Source organism: Schistocerca nitens, chromosome 4, assembly GCF_023898315.1.
Source record: "Schistocerca nitens isolate TAMUIC-IGC-003100 chromosome 4, iqSchNite1.1, whole genome shotgun sequence".
In the NCBI taxonomy this organism is placed as follows: Eukaryota; Metazoa; Arthropoda; class Insecta; order Orthoptera; family Acrididae; genus Schistocerca; species Schistocerca nitens.
In genome coordinates, this window is record NC_064617.1 from 576,882,377 (window position 1) to 576,901,638 (window position 19,262).

The window sequence follows — 19,262 nt, forward strand, 5'->3', positions numbered from 1 at the left end:
ATGGATAGTCGTCACGTTCATGTGCCGTCTACAACGCAAATTTAATGTTACTGTCCTAGGAATTAACCTGCAATACGTTTTGTATTTCATAATCGGAACTATCTGCATTAACCGTCATCAGAGCAATGTCAGGGAACAGAATGCAGCAGTGCCTTACTACCTACTTGAGGACCTGCTTGAGTCGTGTTCTAAGGAAAGGGTAGTTGCTGGTTCACATTATATTACACTAGCGAGAAGTACCGACTTTTCCTTTTCTCTGCAAACATCCAGAACTAAATTCAGTAACTAAATGCTAAGAATATATTTGCATTGTGCCAACTCAAAGATCAATAGATATGGATATAGATATAGATACAGATTTTTATATTTAAAGCCATTCTCGTTCTGCGTTGGAATAAACATTATTCATTATTTGCTTGTTCTTGTTACGATTGTTATTGTCATTCTCTCACTCGCAAGAGTTTTCGCATTCCTATTTGGTATCGATGCACATGAAGAGTGGCTATGAGAGAAGGGAATACTGAATGTTACGTCATGCAGAATACACTCATTTACTTCGGCTCCTCGTGATCTACGCTACAGGAGAAGTGAGATACATAAAGTTGACAGTGTGAGGACAGACCTGGTAGCACAACTGTGCAACTACACAGTGTTACCAGATAAAATGGTGCTGCGGAATCGAAAGTGTAGTACGGACTTTGCCACAGTAGCAGACAGCTGGTAATTTAGGACCATGACCGTGGATTACACTTTGGTCAGTGCTGGTTAGAGTGCTGCAACTGTAAATGGAAGGCTTTGTTTGATAGTCTTATGCTGATGCTGTCTGAATAAATTATGCCATTGGATACAAAGCGGTTTAGTTTTGAGACCTAACCCACGAGGGGGGAAGGCACAGTGGTCTGCTTCAGGAATTCCAAGCAATAAAACACAAAAAACAACCCAGGAAGGGAGACATGCATTTGGAATCTGTTCATCGTTACGGGGTCAAACAAGAGGGTAACATTACTGAAACAATGATCGGGCTACTTAGTATATAATAGAGCATACAGATTTCAAGGAGGAAACGTATGAAGACGCAGACTTCCTCGTTATCAATATGTGCGGCATATCTTTCGTGTTAACGAAAGTAAATTCCCGCTTTACCTCTTCTTACGTGTCAAATGAAATGAATGCCATGAGGAATAGAATATTTGTTGACTGCGTCTCTTCTTGCTTCCATCCTTACCAACATATTTCTTCATTCTCGTGGTAATCATGACATTCTATGTGTATGCTGCAAAAGATTGCAAGTGGACAAATTCGACATCGAGGTGCAAAGCGTTATATTCAATTCGAATAAGCTTCCGGTGTATTTTTACTTCGTTTGTATTTTTAGATGATTATGAACGTTACGGAAAATTATCTCACATGCTTTATGTTGAATGAGAAACATTGAATGATCCGTTTTGCTTTCCCTACGTTGAAATGATATAATGTCGGCGTCAACAGCCTTCTTCCACGCCGGAAGCTGAAACTTGTATGATTCTGGATTAATGATAATTGAATGTCTCATATGTATACATAGCCCACAAGGCGACGTCAGAAACCATCAGGGGAGAACGCCGCATAAAAACCAAACGTGCGCGCGCGTCTCCACTCTGAAGAACCGTATCGGAGAATCACGGCAAGCATTTCGCTGAAGAGCTGCCTCGTCAGAGAGCCTAGAAATGGCAGCGTCGTAGCAAGTATTTGTCAACACTCTGATAGTGCATTTACTTCCGGGTGTAGGTCGGCGTTACCTCGCTAAATTCACTTGACATTCGTTTTCCACATCGAAGACTCGTAAGATATAATCCACTGCAAGATGACACAATTAGAAAGTATATTTAATTTCTGGACTCCAAGAACGGCGTTCTTCACATAAGTAACACCTGTTTGTGTGTGCATTCGGGAGGACGACGGTGCAATCCCGCGCCCGGCCATCCTGATTTAGGTTTTCAATGATTTCCCTAAATCGCTTCAGGCAAATGCCGGGATGGTTCCTTAGGAAGGGCACGGCCGATTTCCTTCCCCATCCTTCCCTAATCCGAGCTTGTGCTCCGTCTCTAATGACATCGTTGTCGACGGGACGTTAAAACAGTAATCTCCACCTCCTCTGTTCGTGTGTTTAAGGTTGCGTTTTGAGGCTCAGGCAACATCGCAGTGACTATATTCCGCCTCTGGCCGCCAGTGTGTCGTTAGCTCAGAGGTTCCCTTGTGCGTTGCAGTGCTTGTACTATAAGACATAGCAGTTCGAATCACGGTAGAAGCCGCTGACTACAACCTTTTATTTTCCATTTTAATTAATGGAGTTGCAAACTGCTAGTAAAAATTTCTTATGCGAAATCTGAAGAATGCCTTTAAACATCAATCTTCGTCCGATTTCGACTTAGTAAATTAAGTTACTATCATGGATTTCTGCTTTGCAAATTCCAAGGTGCTTCACTGTAAAATAGACCCTGAAAAGATTCAAACCGACTGTCAACGATATAAATTTGAGCTTTGTTCGTCATATAGGTCTAACATGTCAGAAGGTTGTTTATGAAGTGCACATGTTCATTAATATAGTTCCCTTCTTCTAAATTTTTGCAATAGCATTTAACTGTAGACGTTTTCTAACACCGGCGTTAGCAATTCCTTTCCGTTCTCTGAAACCTTCAAAACGACAAATTTTTCTGGTTTAAATCTGATGACCTTAACTATCACTTCCGATCAACAATAAATACTTCATGAACCCATACATGGAACTCCAAACGTGCAGTGTTCCTGCACTGCTACAGAGCATGCATTGCAAGGTATTCACACAGTTTATCGCATAGACTTACCATAAGGAATGAAACAAGAGCTGTAATACACTTTACACCACAGACGCTCACTCTGGCTTGACGAAAACATCCAAACATTGAGCAAAAGTTGCACAAATAATTGAGTTTGAAAGGAAAAGAAACGAGGTATGAAGCATTTATAAATTCATCGAATGTAGTGAGGTGGTTTAATTTCGTCCCAGTCTATAAAATTAATTTCGGGCCATACTCAGCTCTTGCCGATTAATGTAATATAATACCCGCCTACTAATCAGGGCGTCTGTCTCCGTTGCTTTTGAGCGTGAATGGAAATTGTAGAAATTTTCTGTGGAGCAACATTTAATAATAAAGCGTTTTAAATCATCAAAAGCGATGAGCGGTAGCAGGCGCTTTCGATAAAGAACGGGGGAGTGCAGCGCCGCTGCTGTCGCCACGGCCGCTGCCAGTAGCCAGCAAATGGATCCCGGAGCTTTGCCGCATACGGCGTCCAGAGGAGGACAGTCTGCAGGAAATCTGCCGCAAAATCGTTACTGGATAACATTTTGATATCGGTGTGTCAGAAAGCGAAATAGATTGAATCTGCGCTACCATTACATTCACGTCTTCAGCATTCAGACAGAAGAGGCTATAAAAATATTTTATGCCAGCTGCTCTCGATCCACTGACATTATGAGCAGAAACAACGCACGCTACCGCTAGACCACAGGCGTAATCAGCCTAGAGTTTCTCTATCATGGGACAAGTTTTCCTCCAGGAAGTGCCGCAGTCTACAGTGTTGCCAGATTGTGCAGATAACCGGACTTAGAGAATTAGCGAGTTGGCCAGTTTTTTTGTCCCATGTCGCGATCGGCGCGGACTTAGCCTCTGAAGCGGCCGGCCGCCGGTCAAGTTTTATGTCAAAGAGTGTACATTAAGAGAAGGAAGGACTTATAAACACATTCTTAGAAGGGTATGTGGAAGGAAAGAGGAGGCGACGAAGGAAGAGATTTAAAATCCTGTATGATGTGATGGACGGCAGCATGTACACTGGCATTGAGAAGGAAGCAATGTGTCGCAGGAAATGGAGACGCAAAAGCCGGGCTGATGCAGCAGAAAATGTGATGGTGCTATGAAACTCACTTTTTCGTTCGTAGAGGTTGATGATCTCCCATTTTTAACAGTTACTATTAATTTTGAATTAAACTTTTGCAAGTGTTGAAACTGTGTTCTAACAAAATTTCTGAAAAAGTACAGCTAAATTTTGCTGCATTTAAGTGCTGACATCTAAATCTAAAATTCATTGTAATTATATCTATGACATTAATTGAAATGAAATTGTTTTCTGTACGTCTCCCGTGTTGATGTACTTATTGTGTACATTTTGGCTCGGTTATAGAGCTGTAAAAAAGATACGCGTTGCTTTCAAGCTGTATTCAACGTAATAGCTTAGTACAGTGAATCTAATGTTACCTAAGATTTAGAAAAGGCACTAATTTGGTGACCACGCTGAGCCAGGCATAGCTATTAGAGCATGTTACAAGTTATTTAGCGTATACGATCTGCAGTGTGTATTAGCGCGATCTTAATTACACTAGCTGAATCAGCAAGTATTATGTTTGCATTTACCATACTCGTTACACCGTTTTTCGATTACTATACAGTTCAAACCTCCATGTCCACTCTTTAAATAGTAACACTCCGTTGTTACGCTGCTACGATCTAAACATTACCTATTTTAGATGGCGACCGTATTGTATTTCTGATTACTATGTTGGCAAGTTCTAAGGCTTTCCTCCGCTGTATATTCAAATTTTATAATACTTGTAATTACACACTTCCCATCGACTTTTCTAACGGTAGACTAAGCGTATGGAGGGAGGGTTTTAAATTTGTTGAGCCCGATAGCCTACATATTCAATGATCGATTAGTAAGCTCTTTCGAGATGTTGCATCACATTTTGTGTTGTCTTCTAATCTAATGGGTACTGGTAGACGATACTCACTGTACAGAAGCTGACTGACAGAAGTTGGGGGATACCTCCTAATAACGTGTCGGACCTCCTTTTGCCCAGTGTAGTGCAGCAGCTCGACGTGGAATGGACTCAACAAGTCGTCGGAAGTCCCCTGTCTCAGCCACGCTGCCTCTAAAGCCGTCCACAGTTTCCTAAGTGTAGCCGGTGCAGGGTTTTGTGATCCAACTGACCCCTCGATTACGGCCCATAAATTTTATTTATTTTATTTACACGTCAAGTTCCATAGGACCAAACTGAGGAGCAAATCTCCAAGGTCATGGAACGTGTCAGTACAAGAACTTACAACATAAAAGTAATAACAGATAAGAACAAATGTTCATGAACCTGAAAAAAAAGTCAGTCCATAAGTTTAAGTAAACTCTATCAGCAATACAATAAGAATCAGCTTAATTTTTCAAGGAAATCCTCGACAGAATAGAAGGAGTGACCCATGAGGAAACTCTTCAGTTTCGATTTGAAAGCGCGTGGATTACTGCTAAGATTTTTGAATTCGAGTGGCAGCTTATTGAAAATGGATGCAGCAGTATGCTACACACCTTTCTGCACAAGAGTTAAGGAAGGCCGATCCAAATGGAGGTTTGACTTCTGCCGAGTATTAACCGAGTGAAAGCTGCTTATTCTTGGAAATAAACTAATATTGGTAACAAGAAACGACAATAAGGAATATACATATTGAGAGGCTAATGTCAAAGACATGTTAGACAGGTTTCATGTCGAGCGCTCTAGGTGGACAAATCATTCTCTCGAATTGTCCAGAATGTCGCGAACAATTGTGGTCCAGTGACATGGTGCACTGTCATCCATAAAAATTCCGTCGTTGTTTGGGAAAATGAAGTCCATGAATGCCCGCAAATTGTCTCCATGTACCCGAATGTAACCACTTCCTGTCAACAACCGGTTCAGTTGTTCCACGGGATCCACACCAATTTGGAGCCACTAACAGCTTGCACGTTGCCTATTTGAAAACTTGGATACATGGCTTCGCGGATTCTGCGCCACACTCGAATGCTACCGTCAGCTGTTACCAACTGAAACCAGGACACGGTTTTTCAGTCGTCTACGATCCAATCGATATTGTCACGAGCCCAGGAGAGCTGTTACAGGCGATGTCGCAGTGTTAGCGCAGGTACACTCATCGGTCGACTGCTGCCATAGCCCATTAACGCCAAATTTCGCCGCACTGTCCAAACGGATACGTTCGTCGTACGTTCCGTTGCTTGTCTGTTAGCACTGACAATTCTAAGTAAATGCCACTGCTCTCGGTCGTTAAGGTCTTCGGCCATTGCATTGTTCGCGGTGAGAGGTAATGCCTGAAATTTGGTATTCTCGGCACACTGTTAACTTTGTGGATCTTGTAATCTTGAATTCACTAACGATTTTCGGAATGGAAAGAGCCATGCTTCTCGCTCCAACTACCATTCCGCGTTCAGAGTCTGTTAAATCACATCTTGCGGCCACCATCACGTAAGAAACCTTTTCACAAGAATTACCTTAGAACAAATGATAGGTCTGCGAAAGCACTGCCCTTTTATACCTTGTGTACGCGATACTACCGAAGTCTGTATATGGGCATATCGCTATCCTATCACTTTTTGTCACCTTAGTGCAATATATTGCTTTAATTTATAACTCTGCATCACCACATGCCAGTCTACTTTCGATATCTCAAGGCTATCAGTTCACTCTAAATAAAAAATACCTTTATTGATATAGGAGTTTTCGTATTCTGATGTCAACAACGACGTAAAATGTATCGGTGAATGTCGGTAAACACATTAATGTAACTAAAATAAAAAAATCTTCAGAAAGGCGGTGTCTAAGCAGTATTAGAAACTTCCTAATGCTTTAGTACATATATGAAGCTTTTATGTTTCATGCATGGACACATTTTTTTCTGTAAAATAGATGTTGACTAATGCCTATAGTGGTTTGTACTCAAAATAGGTATGATGAAAACGCTTAACAAAAATATGTCGATGGAGGTGTGCATAATGACATGCTGTTCAAATATGTTTGTGAAGGATTCTCACTATCAGAGACCCCTACCTAGACATCTATCTAGTAGTCGTAGTTTCCCCTCTGGCCATTATGACGTCTAGATTACGTTGACGACAAATGGTGGTATGGAATCCTCCAAACACTGAAGGCTTTGTGGAGCCATACTGATCCACGTGCTTTGAGTTAGTGCCAAAAAACGTACAGACTGGATGTTGCTGATGAGTCCAATTTCCCAGAGTTCTATTTTATTGATCAGGTTAAGTAATTTCTACAAGTTACGACTTATATCTTCAACTCCAAACACGAAAAGCAGTTGTTGCAATAGGTGCAAAGCATTGTAAAACCTGAATACTGGTAATGCAGTAGAATCACAATATGCTGACATACTGTTGACCTATCACATTCTGCCCCTATACAAAAGTGTGTAGTGAGCACAACAAACCTCTGGCGTGAATACGTTAAGGTACAGACAGTCTTCGGATCCCTTCAGTCCATCTAATGAGAACTGTGAACACGAAGGCCCAGGAGCTGTGGCATCACGGATGTGTTCCCAAGCTTCCGGGGGTTCAGGACTCTGTAAAAAGAGAACAAACTTAAGCAGGAGGCGCTATGATGTAGAACAAATTTACTAACGATCTAATAATCTTTTGAATGTAGTTGTAAGAGTACAAACTATTGACATCTTTCTGGAACATGAATATCGGAAGTTCATTCCTTGTTATTTGCCAAAAACGTTACCTGTACAAACACTGCAACTGAAACCATACACGCCGGCCGGAGTGGCCGAGCGGTTCTAGGCGCTACAGTCTGGAACTGCGCGACCGCTAAGGTCGCAGGTTCGAATCCTGCCTCGGGCATGGATGTGTGTGATGTCCTTAGGTTAGTTAGGTTTAAGTAGTTCTAAGTTCTAGGGGACTGATGACCTTAGAAGTTAAGTCCCATAGTGCTCAGAGCCATTTGAACCATTTTTTTTTTAAACCATAAACGAACATCACAGTCATACAGGGATACTATAAATGAGCCATTCGTTTACAAAGTTCGGTATTTTCCGAAGTACTGGAATATGCGAGGTGTTTATATGTCACAACAGTGCAGAGTGCATTCAGAAGGAATTATGGAACTAACCGCCTTGTGCGTTGGTACCGACAATTTCGAGACCCCGGTTTTCTCTGTAGACAGAAAAGTACCGATCGATAAAATGTTCCAGAAGCAACCGTGGAGAGGGTTTCGTATGCAGTGCAAGAAATTTAACGGTCCGAGCAAGCCATGGACTTTGAATACCACTGCGTACTGTGTGGAAAGCAAAGGAAATTGCAGCCATTATTTTTCCCGAGAGCGTACAGCTCTACTGTTTGGTTAAATGATGATGGAAACCTCTTGGGTAAAATATTCCAGAAGTAAACTAGTACCCCATTCGGATCTCCCGGCGGGGACTACCCAGGATGACGTCGTTATCAGGAGAAACAAAACTGACGTTCTACGGATCGTAGCGTGGAATGTGAGATCCCTTAATCGAGAGGGGAAGTTAGAAAATTTTAAAAGATAAATGAATAGGCTGAATTTAGACATAGTGATAATTAGTGAAGTTCGGTGACAGGAGGACGAGGACTTCCGGAAAGGTGAATACAGCATTATAAATATAAAATCGATCAGGGGTAATGCAGGAGTAGGTTTAGTAACGAGTAAGAAAATAGGAACGCAGGTAAGCTACTATGAACAGCATAGTGAATGCATTGTTGTAGATAAGAGAGATACGAAGCCCACAACCAACACTGTAGCTCATGTTTATATGCCAAGTAGCTCCACAGATGATGAAGAGGTTGAAGAAATGTGTGATGAGAAAAGATACTATTCAGATGGTTACGGGAGACGAAAATTTAATAGTCATAGGGGACTGGAACTCGATAGTCGGAAAAAGAAGAGGAGGAAAAATGTAGCTAAATATGGACTGTGGGAAAGGAATGAAAGAGGAATCCGCCTGATAGAATTTTCGACAGCGCATAATTTAATCATAGCTAATACTTGTTTTAAGAATCACGAAAGACGGCTGTATACGTGGTAGACACCTGGAGACACCGGAAGGCTTCAGGTTGCTTGTATAATGGTAAGACAGAGACTTCGGATCAGGGTTTTAAATTGTAAGACATTTCCAGAGGTAGATTTGGACTCTGATCACAATTTATTGGTTATGAACTCTAGATTAAAACTGAAGAAATTGCAAAAAGGTAGGAAATAAAATAAATGGGACCTGGATAAACTGAAAGAACCAGAGGAGAAAATATAAAAATGCAGTAAATGAAACGGTCGAAATGGTATACAAACGTCTAAAAACATGAGATGGACTGAAATTGCAAAATGGCTAAGCAGGAATGGCTAGAGGGCAAATGCAAGGACTTAGATGCACATATCATTAAGGGAAAGATAAATACGGCCTACAGAAAAGTTAAAGGGACCTTTGGGGGAAAAGAGAACGGCCTGTATGAATATCAAGAGTTTAGATGGGAAACCAATCTTCAGCAAAAAAGGGAAAGCTGAAAGTTAGAAGGGGTAGATACAGGGCCGATATAGAAATGGAAGAGGACGCAGATGAAGATCATATGGGTGATATGATAATGAGAGAAGAATTTGATAGAGCACTGAAAGACGTAAGTCGAAACAAGTTCCATTACAACAACTGTTAGCCTAGGGAAAGGCAGCTTTTTCAACACTCTTCCACCTGGTGAGCAGGACATATGAGACAGGCGAAGTGCTCCCAGACTTAAAGAAGAAAAATAGTTCCAGATCCCAAGAAAGCAGGTGCCGATAGGTGTGATTATTATCGAACTATCAGTTTAATAGGTCACGGTTGCAAAAGACTAACAGGAAATCTTTACAGGAGAATGGAAAAACTGGTACAAACTGACCTCGGGGAAGACCAGTTTGGATTCTGGAGTAATGTAGTAGCTCGCGAGGAAATACTGACCCTACGACTTTTCTTAGAAGACTTTGAGAAATCTTTTGACAGTGTTGGTTGGAATACTCTCTTCGAAATTCTGAGCGTAGCAAGGGTAAAATACAGGCAGTGCAAGGCCATTTGCAACTAGTGCAGGAACCAGGTGGCACTTGTAGGTAGGAGTCAAGGGACACGAAAGGAAGGTAGTGGTTGAGAAGGGAGTGAAACAGAGTTGATGATGCTTGGTTTGTGGGCGCTCAACTGCGCGGTCATCAACGCCCGTACTTAGTCCCAATTATTACACAGTCCAATTTTTTTCACAGTTCAATCTAGGCACTGACACGAATGATGAGGATGACGATGAAATGGTGGGCACAACACAAGCACCCAGTCCCCGGGGAAACAGTGTTGTAGCCTATCCCCTACGTTATTCAATCTGTCCAGTGAGCGAGCGGTGAAGGAAGCCAAAGAAAATTTGAAGTAGGAATTCAAGTTCAGGGACAAGAAACAAAACCTTAGAGGTTTGCCGACGACATTGTAATTCTATCAGACAGCAAAGGCCCTAGAAAAGCAGTTGAACGGAATAAACAAGGTCCTGAAAGTAGGATATAAGATGAACATCAACAAATGTAGTCGAATTAAGTAAAGCGATGCTGGGGAAATTAGATTAGGAAACGAGACACTTAAAGCAGTAAACAGACTTTTCTATTTGCTCAGCAAAGTAACTGACGATGGTCGACTTAGAGAGGGTATGAAATGTAGACTGGAAATGGCAAGAAAAGCGTTTCTGAAGATGAGAAATTTGCTAACGTCGAATGTAGATTTAAGTACCAGGAAGTCTTTACCGAAAGTATTTCTATGGAGTGAAACCATGTATGGAAGTGAAACATGGGCGTTGAACAGAAGCTTCCGAAATTGGTGCTACAGAAGAATGCCGAAGATCAGATACTGAATTGGGGAGCAAATGAATTTTTGGTACAACCTGACTGGAAAAAGGCAGTGGTTGGTAGGACACAGTCTCAGACATCAAGAGATCAGCAGTTTAGTATTGAAGGGAAGTGTGGGGGATAAAAATCGTAGAGTGAGACCAATAGATGAATACAGTAAGCACATTTTGAAGGATGTAAGTTGCATATAGTTATTCGGATATGAAGAGGCTTGCACAGAATGGAGTAGCCTGGACAGCTGCATCAAACCCGTCTTCGGACTGAAGACAACAACAACAAATGAGTGACAGATTTGTCTACGGTGGTTACAATGAAAACTGTAACGTCTGCTGCCTTAGATAATTTAAAACTGGAAGATTATATCCAACGCCTGCAATTTTAATATTTTTGTGGGGTGACTTTCTACTGCATATTTAATCATCAGCTGTGCAAACAAACCATTATTCTCTACCGGTTTAGGTCTCCCAGTCAATCATCACTGGAAGAAAAAGCAATACATCATATGGAAATGTAATTCTTCTTTCTCTTACATGTTTCTAAAAATCATCAATGTTACATGAACATATGTATAATACTTAGGCATAGTTCCATTGCACGTGGTCGGGTATTATTGTAAGACCAATATGAAGTTTTTTAAGGTCATGATATATAAGAGATGTCTAGGTGTACTGACTGTAACGTTAGGGACAACTAAAAAAGAGAAAGATGAATTGCTTTTCCAACTGACGTTTCTGCCTTTTCTTCCTGGGATGATGGTCAGAGAGACCGAAACCAATAAAGAATAGTGGTTCTTTGTACAAGTGAGAGTTAAAAGTGGAATTCTTTAAAGATTCAGGTTACTTTCCGGCTCAATATTATGTGAAAATCAACACCTATTCCTTTCAGGCACTGTTTATAATGTATGTTTCAGAGATGTTTTGTTGATATCAGGTAATGCAGCACACTTTTTAAACAAATTAGAAGTATTTTCAATATTTTTGAACCTGATTAGGGTTATTAAAAATAATTACGAAGAAATTGATGCAATTTTTTTTTCCAAAATGCTTCCTCAAATTGAGGTACTATTAAATCCAATATCATACATTTGAAGGAGTCCAAAATTTTACCAGATATACATGACATGATGGCTGAGTTACTAGACTTATTTAATTCCACCTGTTATGTATATTACAAAGATAAAAAATATCGCATCTTACATTTAATTTTTATAATTTTTCCTAATAAAAATATTATTTTTCCTACAATTTATTTGATTCTGCAATAAAGCTTAGGTTTACTACATAAGTATGGACTATTGCAAGTTACAGAACAAAATTAGAGCAATGCTTCATAAACTTTAGGAAATATTTGTACCTGAATTCTGAAAAATACAACTTGTGGGAAATTGCAAATGAAGATATGAGTTCAATAAAACTGTGCCTCATAACTTTCCTGAAGCATAGTCTACATCCTGCAGCATTTTTTCGTCTTCAAGCTTCCTCTTAGCATTTCTTTTAGCACGTCTTGCTGCTTTGGTAACTTGAAGAGCGAATCTTTCAGCTTCATGCACCCATTGTCTGTCACAGGCAAGCAATTGATCTTCCATATTAGAGCCACATTTCATGCGTAAATTTCTCAGGACTTCCAACCTTCCTATCACTCAATCATTGAAACATATCACTGCATCTAGTATACAAACTTTTAATGTAATTATTCCTACAAAAACATTCTTGGGTCATCTTTCTCATATGCAATGGTTGAAACTTTCATTTGATTCTGAGTGCTCCGTTGAAGACATTTACTAAGCAAAACAGGGTCACTCACGTCTCTAAAAATTGGTTTTATTTCATTCATAACAGGCTCAGGCAAAGATTCATCAGTGGACAACATATGAAAGTAGGTGTAGTTCGTCTAATGGCCAGTCCTTAATAACTCTGAAGAAGGTCTATTTCAGTTTCTATCAATCTGCCTCGGCCAGGCAGAGATTTTCCATCAGATAGCAATTTTCCTTTAATTTCTCTTCGTAGCTTCCTCAATCTAGTCACATGTCCACAACACTCCAGTTTTGTTACCACGGTACCACCATAAACACTGAACTCATTAATTTTATTGAAAGCCTTAGGATCCCTATCGCCTAGGTACTTCGTATATCTAACGCTATAAACGGGCAGCGACCTCTGTAATATTTTTAGAGCCACATCACACTTCACACCTCCATTGTAACCACCGTAATTCTTAGAACGCTGGTGTTCAATATTTCCTTCTATGATATCATGACGGGTGTGGCAGTACTTAGATAAGCACTCAACATCAACAACTTCTCCATTCTCCAGAGAAGTAACACTTACAACACCATTCAAGGAACGATGTCCTCGACGTTGCCGTGTCCCATCAAGTGCAACAACAATATCCCTGATTCCACTAATATTTACAGTTTCTTCTACTGCACGTTCCATAGATACTTTAGACACAACCGTTAAGGCACCTAAAAGTATTTTTATGTTCTTGCTGAACCTACTTAAACCTACTTAAAAATAATAAAGTAATGACCAAGATAAACGTCTAGATTAACAAATGTAGTAATCACGCTACAGATAATTTGTCGAGTGTGACGCACAGCTATATACCGCTTATCCAGGCTCAATCCAGAGTTTACCAGAAATCAGCAACTGGTAAATTTACTGGTGCTGCTACAGTAAATTGCTCGTGTGATTTGAACGTGACTGTATAAATGATATTGTCTCCGTCTTGTGATAATTGACGAACATGACCAAAATGGAACATATAAAATTTAAGACTAACACTCCTATAACAGTACATAAAGCAGTTAACAACTATGAAAATTTAATTGGTGTTCTTGTGTAATTTATTCTGCTGTGTCTGATGGCCTTCAGGCCACATTCTCAAATTATAGAAACGTTTTGTTGAGATAACTGAATTAATAGACTATAAAACGCCTCGTGCTTTCTGTAGAAGTCATGACACATTGTCACATATGCTAGCGGAAAGACACAATCAATGCCTTCTCTGCGCGATAGCAATGGAGATGCTATAGATGCCAGTGCTGCCAATCACACATGGTAGCGGAAAGACACAATCAATGCCTTGTCTGCGCGATAGCAATGGAGATGCTATAGAAGTCAGTGCTGCCAAAGCAGAGTTACTAAATACAGCCTTCCGAAATGCCTTTACAAAATAAGTCTAAGAAAATATCCCAGACTTTGAATCAATAACAGCTGCCTACAGGAGTAACGTAGAGGTAGATATCCTCGGGGTAGTGAAGCAACTTCAATCACTTAATAAAGGCAAGTTTCCTGTTCCCTACTGTGTACCAATTAGGTTCCTTTCGGGGTTTGCCGATGCAATAGCTTCATATTTAACAATCATATACAACCGTTCGCTCGACGAAAGATTCGTTCCCAAGGCTGGAAAGGAGCACAGGTCACACCAATATTCAAGAAAGGTAGTCGGAGTAATCCACTAAATTACAGGCACATATCATTAACATCGATGTGCAGCAGGATTCTGGAACATATATTGTGTTCGAACATTATGAATTACTTCGAAGAAAACGGTCTATTGACTCACAGTCAACACGGATTTAGAAAACATCGTTCTTGCGAAACACAACTAGCTCTTTACTTGCATGAAGTGTTGAGTGATATCGATAAAGGATTTCAAATTGATTCAGTATTTCTGGATTTCCGGAAGGCTTTTGACACTGTACGACACAAGTGGCTTCTAGTGAAATTGCATGCTTATGGAATGTCGTCTCAGTTATGTGACTGGATTCGTGATTTCCTGCCAGAGTGTTCACAGTTCGTAGTAATTGACGGGAAGTCATTGAGTAAAACAGAAGTGATTTCTGGCATTCCCCAAGGTAGTGTTCCTTATCTGTATTAACGATCTAGGAGACAATCTGAGCAGCCGTCTTAGGTTGTTTGCAGATCATGCTGTCGTTTATCGACTAGTAAAGTCATCAGAAGATCAAAACAAGTTGCAACTCGATTTACAAAAGATATCTGTACGGTGCGAAAATTGGCAATTGGCTATAAATAACCAAAAGTGTTAGGTCATTCATATGAGTGCTAAAAGGAATCCGTTAAACTTCGGTAACACAATAAATCAGTCAAATATGAAGGCCGTGAATTCAATTAAATACCTAGGATTTACAACTGGTTTTGCTAAGACCCTGTGATGGATCCCAACTTCTTCAATTTCTTTCTTTCTTTCTTGGGGCCTTTGACCCGCATCATGCGGGGTCGGCTGTGTTACTATTGATTTGGCAGTGTTAGTTGCAGAGGGTGGCCGGATGCCCTCCCTGTCGCCACCCTGAACCCCCCTCCCCCCCCCCCCCCCCCTCCGAAACGGATTTAGAGTACCCCAGCTGTCTGCGTCTAGTGTAATAGTGTAAGCCATGGAATAGTGCGAACGTTTTAAAATTTCTGCCCCCCCCCCCCCCCCCCCCCACTGGAGGTTCGAGTCCTCCCATGGGCATAGGTGTGTGTGTTGCCGCGCGGGATTAGCCGAGCGGTTTAAGCCGCTGCAGTCATGGACTGTGCGGCTGGTCCCGGCGGAGGTTCGAGTCCTCCCTCGAGCATTGGTGTGTGTGTGTTTGTCCTTAGGATCATTTAGGTTAAGTAGTGTGTAAGCTTAGGGACTGATGACATTAGGAGTTAAGTCCCATAAGATTTCACACACACATTTGTATGTGTTGTTTTTAGCATAAGTTAGTTTAAGTTAGGTCCCTTAGGAATTCACATACATTTGAACATCAAATGTCTGCAAATCGTGTAACTGAGGTGGAACGTGGGGACCAGCCCAGTATAAACCTAGTGGGATGGGGAAAACTGCCTAAAAACCACATCCAGGCTGGCCAGCCAACCGATCCTCGTCGTTAAACTGCTGGGCGGTTTCGATCCGGGGCTGGCGCGCCTACCAAAGTCCAGGAAGTGGCTCGGCTACCCTGGTGGGTATCCCAATTTCTTCAATATCCCTTCTTATTTCCTCAACCCATTTTATGGTCGTGTAGTTTTAAATTTTGTATGTCAGTCTGCACTCACTCATTTTGAACTGGTGCCCATAACATTTCAGCCATGCCTATTGGCTTCTGTCTCGGGTTCTTCGGCCGCCGTTCATCTAATGATTTTTCTGACGTTTCGCCAGCACGAGTGGCTGGCATTGTCAAAGCTTCACCCACCATTGCCGGTGGTGAACTGGAGCCGAGCTATAGAGATGGGGCCCCTCCACGCCCGCACCAACGTGGTGACCAAACCAAAAGTTCTACTGTCACCTCCGTAAAACATGTTAGTTATCTAGTAAGTGGATCACAGGATGCTGGGCTGTGATGTTGTTCGTGCGTCTGGGTAAGGCTACGCATTAACACGGTCCATCAGGTGATAGATAGTGGACGAAACGCGAGTGAGGGTAGCGATTTGAAGAGCAGAGGGAAAAAAGTGCCATGGCTCGTGCCGTGGGAAAAAAACCTCTGCGACAGTGGGATGGGTAGTAAGAGCAGTAGTGGCTTACTAGCTGCGATAGCTCATGCAAGGTTGGATTTGTTAGTATGGGTATCATGCATCATTACCGTGACAAGCGATGGCGATGTATCCCAGTGGCTGCAGCTGCTACATTCCTGGAACATTCAAGATCGTTATACAGTAGTGGGAGATCGGCCATAGATCGTCTCACTGTGTGGGGGATGTGTGGAGCTTGTTTGCATGCGGTGTACGGTACGGCTTCCCTGTGTGGTGCCAGTTATTCGGCAGTGTATTTCAGCTGGATATCCAGTAATAGCGTCTGATTAACAGGGGCTCGCCTGTGCCGTTATGTTTGCGTATACTTGGCCATAGATGTTATGCCCTTACAAGTATGTCTTTTGGTCTTTTATGTTTCCATCTATGGTTATGGTCGTAGTTCCCCAGATTCAGAATAAACGGGTTCTGCGAATGTCTGGAGTTTCTGTATAGTCTTGTGGTGAGTTTGTGGATTACCTCCGTGAGAGTCTCAAGTCGGTATTCCCGGTGAAGGTCCGCGATGCGTGTGTATCGTGGAGCATTGCTTATGATTTTGAGTACTTTGTTTTGTATGAGCTGCAGACGGCGCAGGCGTGTAGGCGCAGCGTATCCCCAGACAGGAGCTGCGTACGTCATCAGGGGTCGGATAAGTGTCATGTACATGGACCTCGACACCCTTCTGTTCAGTGTGCTACGCCTGTTGAGCATAGGATAGAGCTGTTTGAGCCTCGCGCTAGCTCGGTTGGTCATGTGTTGTATGTGGTCCCCCCAGAGTAATTTCCGGTCCAGCCAGACACCGAGGTATTTGACTTTCTCGCGGAAACGTATTGGACGTGCATGTGGGGTTATTGGTCTGCAGTAACGGTGTTTGCGCAGTTGCTTCGGTCTTCTAGTGAACAGAACGGCTTCGCACTTGTCGACGTTTACTCTAACACGCCATTTCTCCAACCAAGGCTCGGCCACTCTGAGTGCAGTCTGTAGGCGTGACGTAATGTTTGATGGTTTCCAATCTTGCGCAAGGATGGCTGTGTCATCCGCGTAGATTGCCATCATTGTGTTGTGTGTGGTTGGGAGATCGTTTATGTAGAGGTTAAACAGTAGGGGCCCTAGGATGCTTCCCTGGGGTACTCCCGCGTGTATACCGTGTCGTGTTGATTGTTTTCCCTGCACATCAGTGTTGAAACTCCTGTCTGTGAGGTATGAGTGTATTAGACGCAGCAGCCCGTCGGGGAATCCCGCGTCGCTGAGTTTGCGGATGAGGCCGTTGTGCCATAGACGGTCGAAAGCCTTTTCGATGTCCAGGAACACTGCCCCTGTAGCTTTGTTTATGTTGAAACCATGTGTTATATGTTCAACGACCCGTAGGAGTTGTTGTGTTGTGGAGTGGTGATTCCTGAAGCCGAATTGCTCCGGTCTCAGGATGTCATTTGTTATGCAGTGCCTAGTGATGCGTTTGAGAATCACCTTCTCAACAATCTTACTGAGCGAGCTCAGAAGGCTGATGGGTCGGTAATTTTGTGGGAGGCTGTGGTCTTTCCCCGGCTTCCTGAACATCAGGACCTTGGCCGTCTTCCAAAAGGCGGGGAAGTGTTGGTGTTTTAGTATGGCATTCGTTATGTGTGTTAGGTACTCAGTTGCTTTATCCGTGAACTCCTGGAGGACACGGTTTTGAATGCCATCATGACCAGGGGCTTTCCTAGCGGTGGAATGCATTATAGCCCAGGAGACTTCGGCTGTGCTAGCATGTCGAATGTCGTCGCGCGATGGTTGGGCTAGAATGCGTGTAACCTCTTGGTCAGAAGCAAGTGTGAACACTGGATCTGATGGTACCAGGTTCGGTGTGAATGACGCTGCGAGTGTTCGGGCCATTAGTTCTGCTTTCTCTTCCGCTGAGTATGCAGGTCCGTCGGGCCCTTGAAGCGTTGGGGTGTATATTTTCTCCCTGGTGAAGTGTCGGGCTAGTTGCCACACGCCAGGTCGTGTGGTGTCCAGCCCTTCGAGTTTTTGGTTCCACTGTTGTGTTCTATGTGTTTGTATTTTATCATGTATGATGCCCTGTAGTCTGTTAATGTGCCGTTTGAAGTACGGACGCCTGGTGCGCTGCCATTGTCTCCTGAGGCGATTCTTCATTGAGATTAGGCCCAGGATTTCCTGGGGCAGGGCCGCACTGCGTTGTTGTGAGGTGCGATCAGGTATGGTGCCTGCCATTGCGTCCTGGACGGCGTTAGTGAGGGTTTCTACTGCCTCGTCAATTTGTGCTGTTTCATTAATTTCGTTTATAGGTGGGATGTGGCTATCGAGCGTTTGCTTGAACCTTGTCCAATTCGCACGCCCGTAGTCCAACATCTTGCGTTGTTCCATGTGCTGCAGTGTTTCCTCAATGTATAGTATTACAGGTTGGTGGTTTGAGGGCAGATCGTTTTCAACGGCAACGTTGAGTGTCGTTGTAATGCCCTTGATGAGGGCCATGTCTATCACGTCTGGCCTGAGTCCCCTCTGATAGGGAATGTGCGTCGGTTCAGTCGGCGCTAGTATAATGTAGTTTCTGCCAAGTGAATGTTCGTACAGTTTTTTGCCGTTGGGATTTCGTATACGTGAATTCCATTCTGGGTGTTTTGCGTTCAGATCTCCAGCGACTATTACTCGCGGTGAGATGTTGAGTAATGTGCTGATATCACGTGTTGAAATGCCTACACGGCTGTTGTATACCGATATCAGTGTGGTGTAGGCTCCGTTGAACTTGACTCTGACGGCCATAGCCTCGATTTTTTCCAGTTCAGGGAGCTCTATGTTTGTGTGCTCAATGTCTTTGTGTATGACGATTGCAGTTCCACCTGCCACGGCGTCGCCCGGTCGGTCGGTACGATAGACACAGTAGCCAGGAAAGTTTAATTGTTTGTGCGGTTTAAGTTTAGTCTCGCTCAGTAGCGCGACAAGGATTCCCTTGCGCTCCATGAACGCGGCAAATTCTGCCCTTTTGTTGTGGATCGAGTCTGCATTCCAGAACAGGATCCGTGATAGTGTGTGCGGGTCTGCGTTATGGGCCAGGTGTGGTA

At 42.7% G+C, this 19,262-nt stretch overlaps 1 protein-coding gene across 1 annotated transcript in view; it reads right to left on the reverse strand.

Moving 5' to 3' along the window:
• Positions 1–19,262, reverse strand: part of LOC126251318 (fatty acyl-CoA hydrolase precursor, medium chain-like) — a 177,353-nt gene that overhangs the window by 133,251 nt on the left and 24,840 nt on the right. Inside the window, exon 2 of the mRNA XM_049951647.1 lies at positions 7,275–7,406. Within this exon, the coding sequence (XP_049807604.1) occupies positions 7,275–7,406 (132 nt within the window). The remainder of the gene's footprint in view (positions 1–7,274; positions 7,407–19,262) is intronic.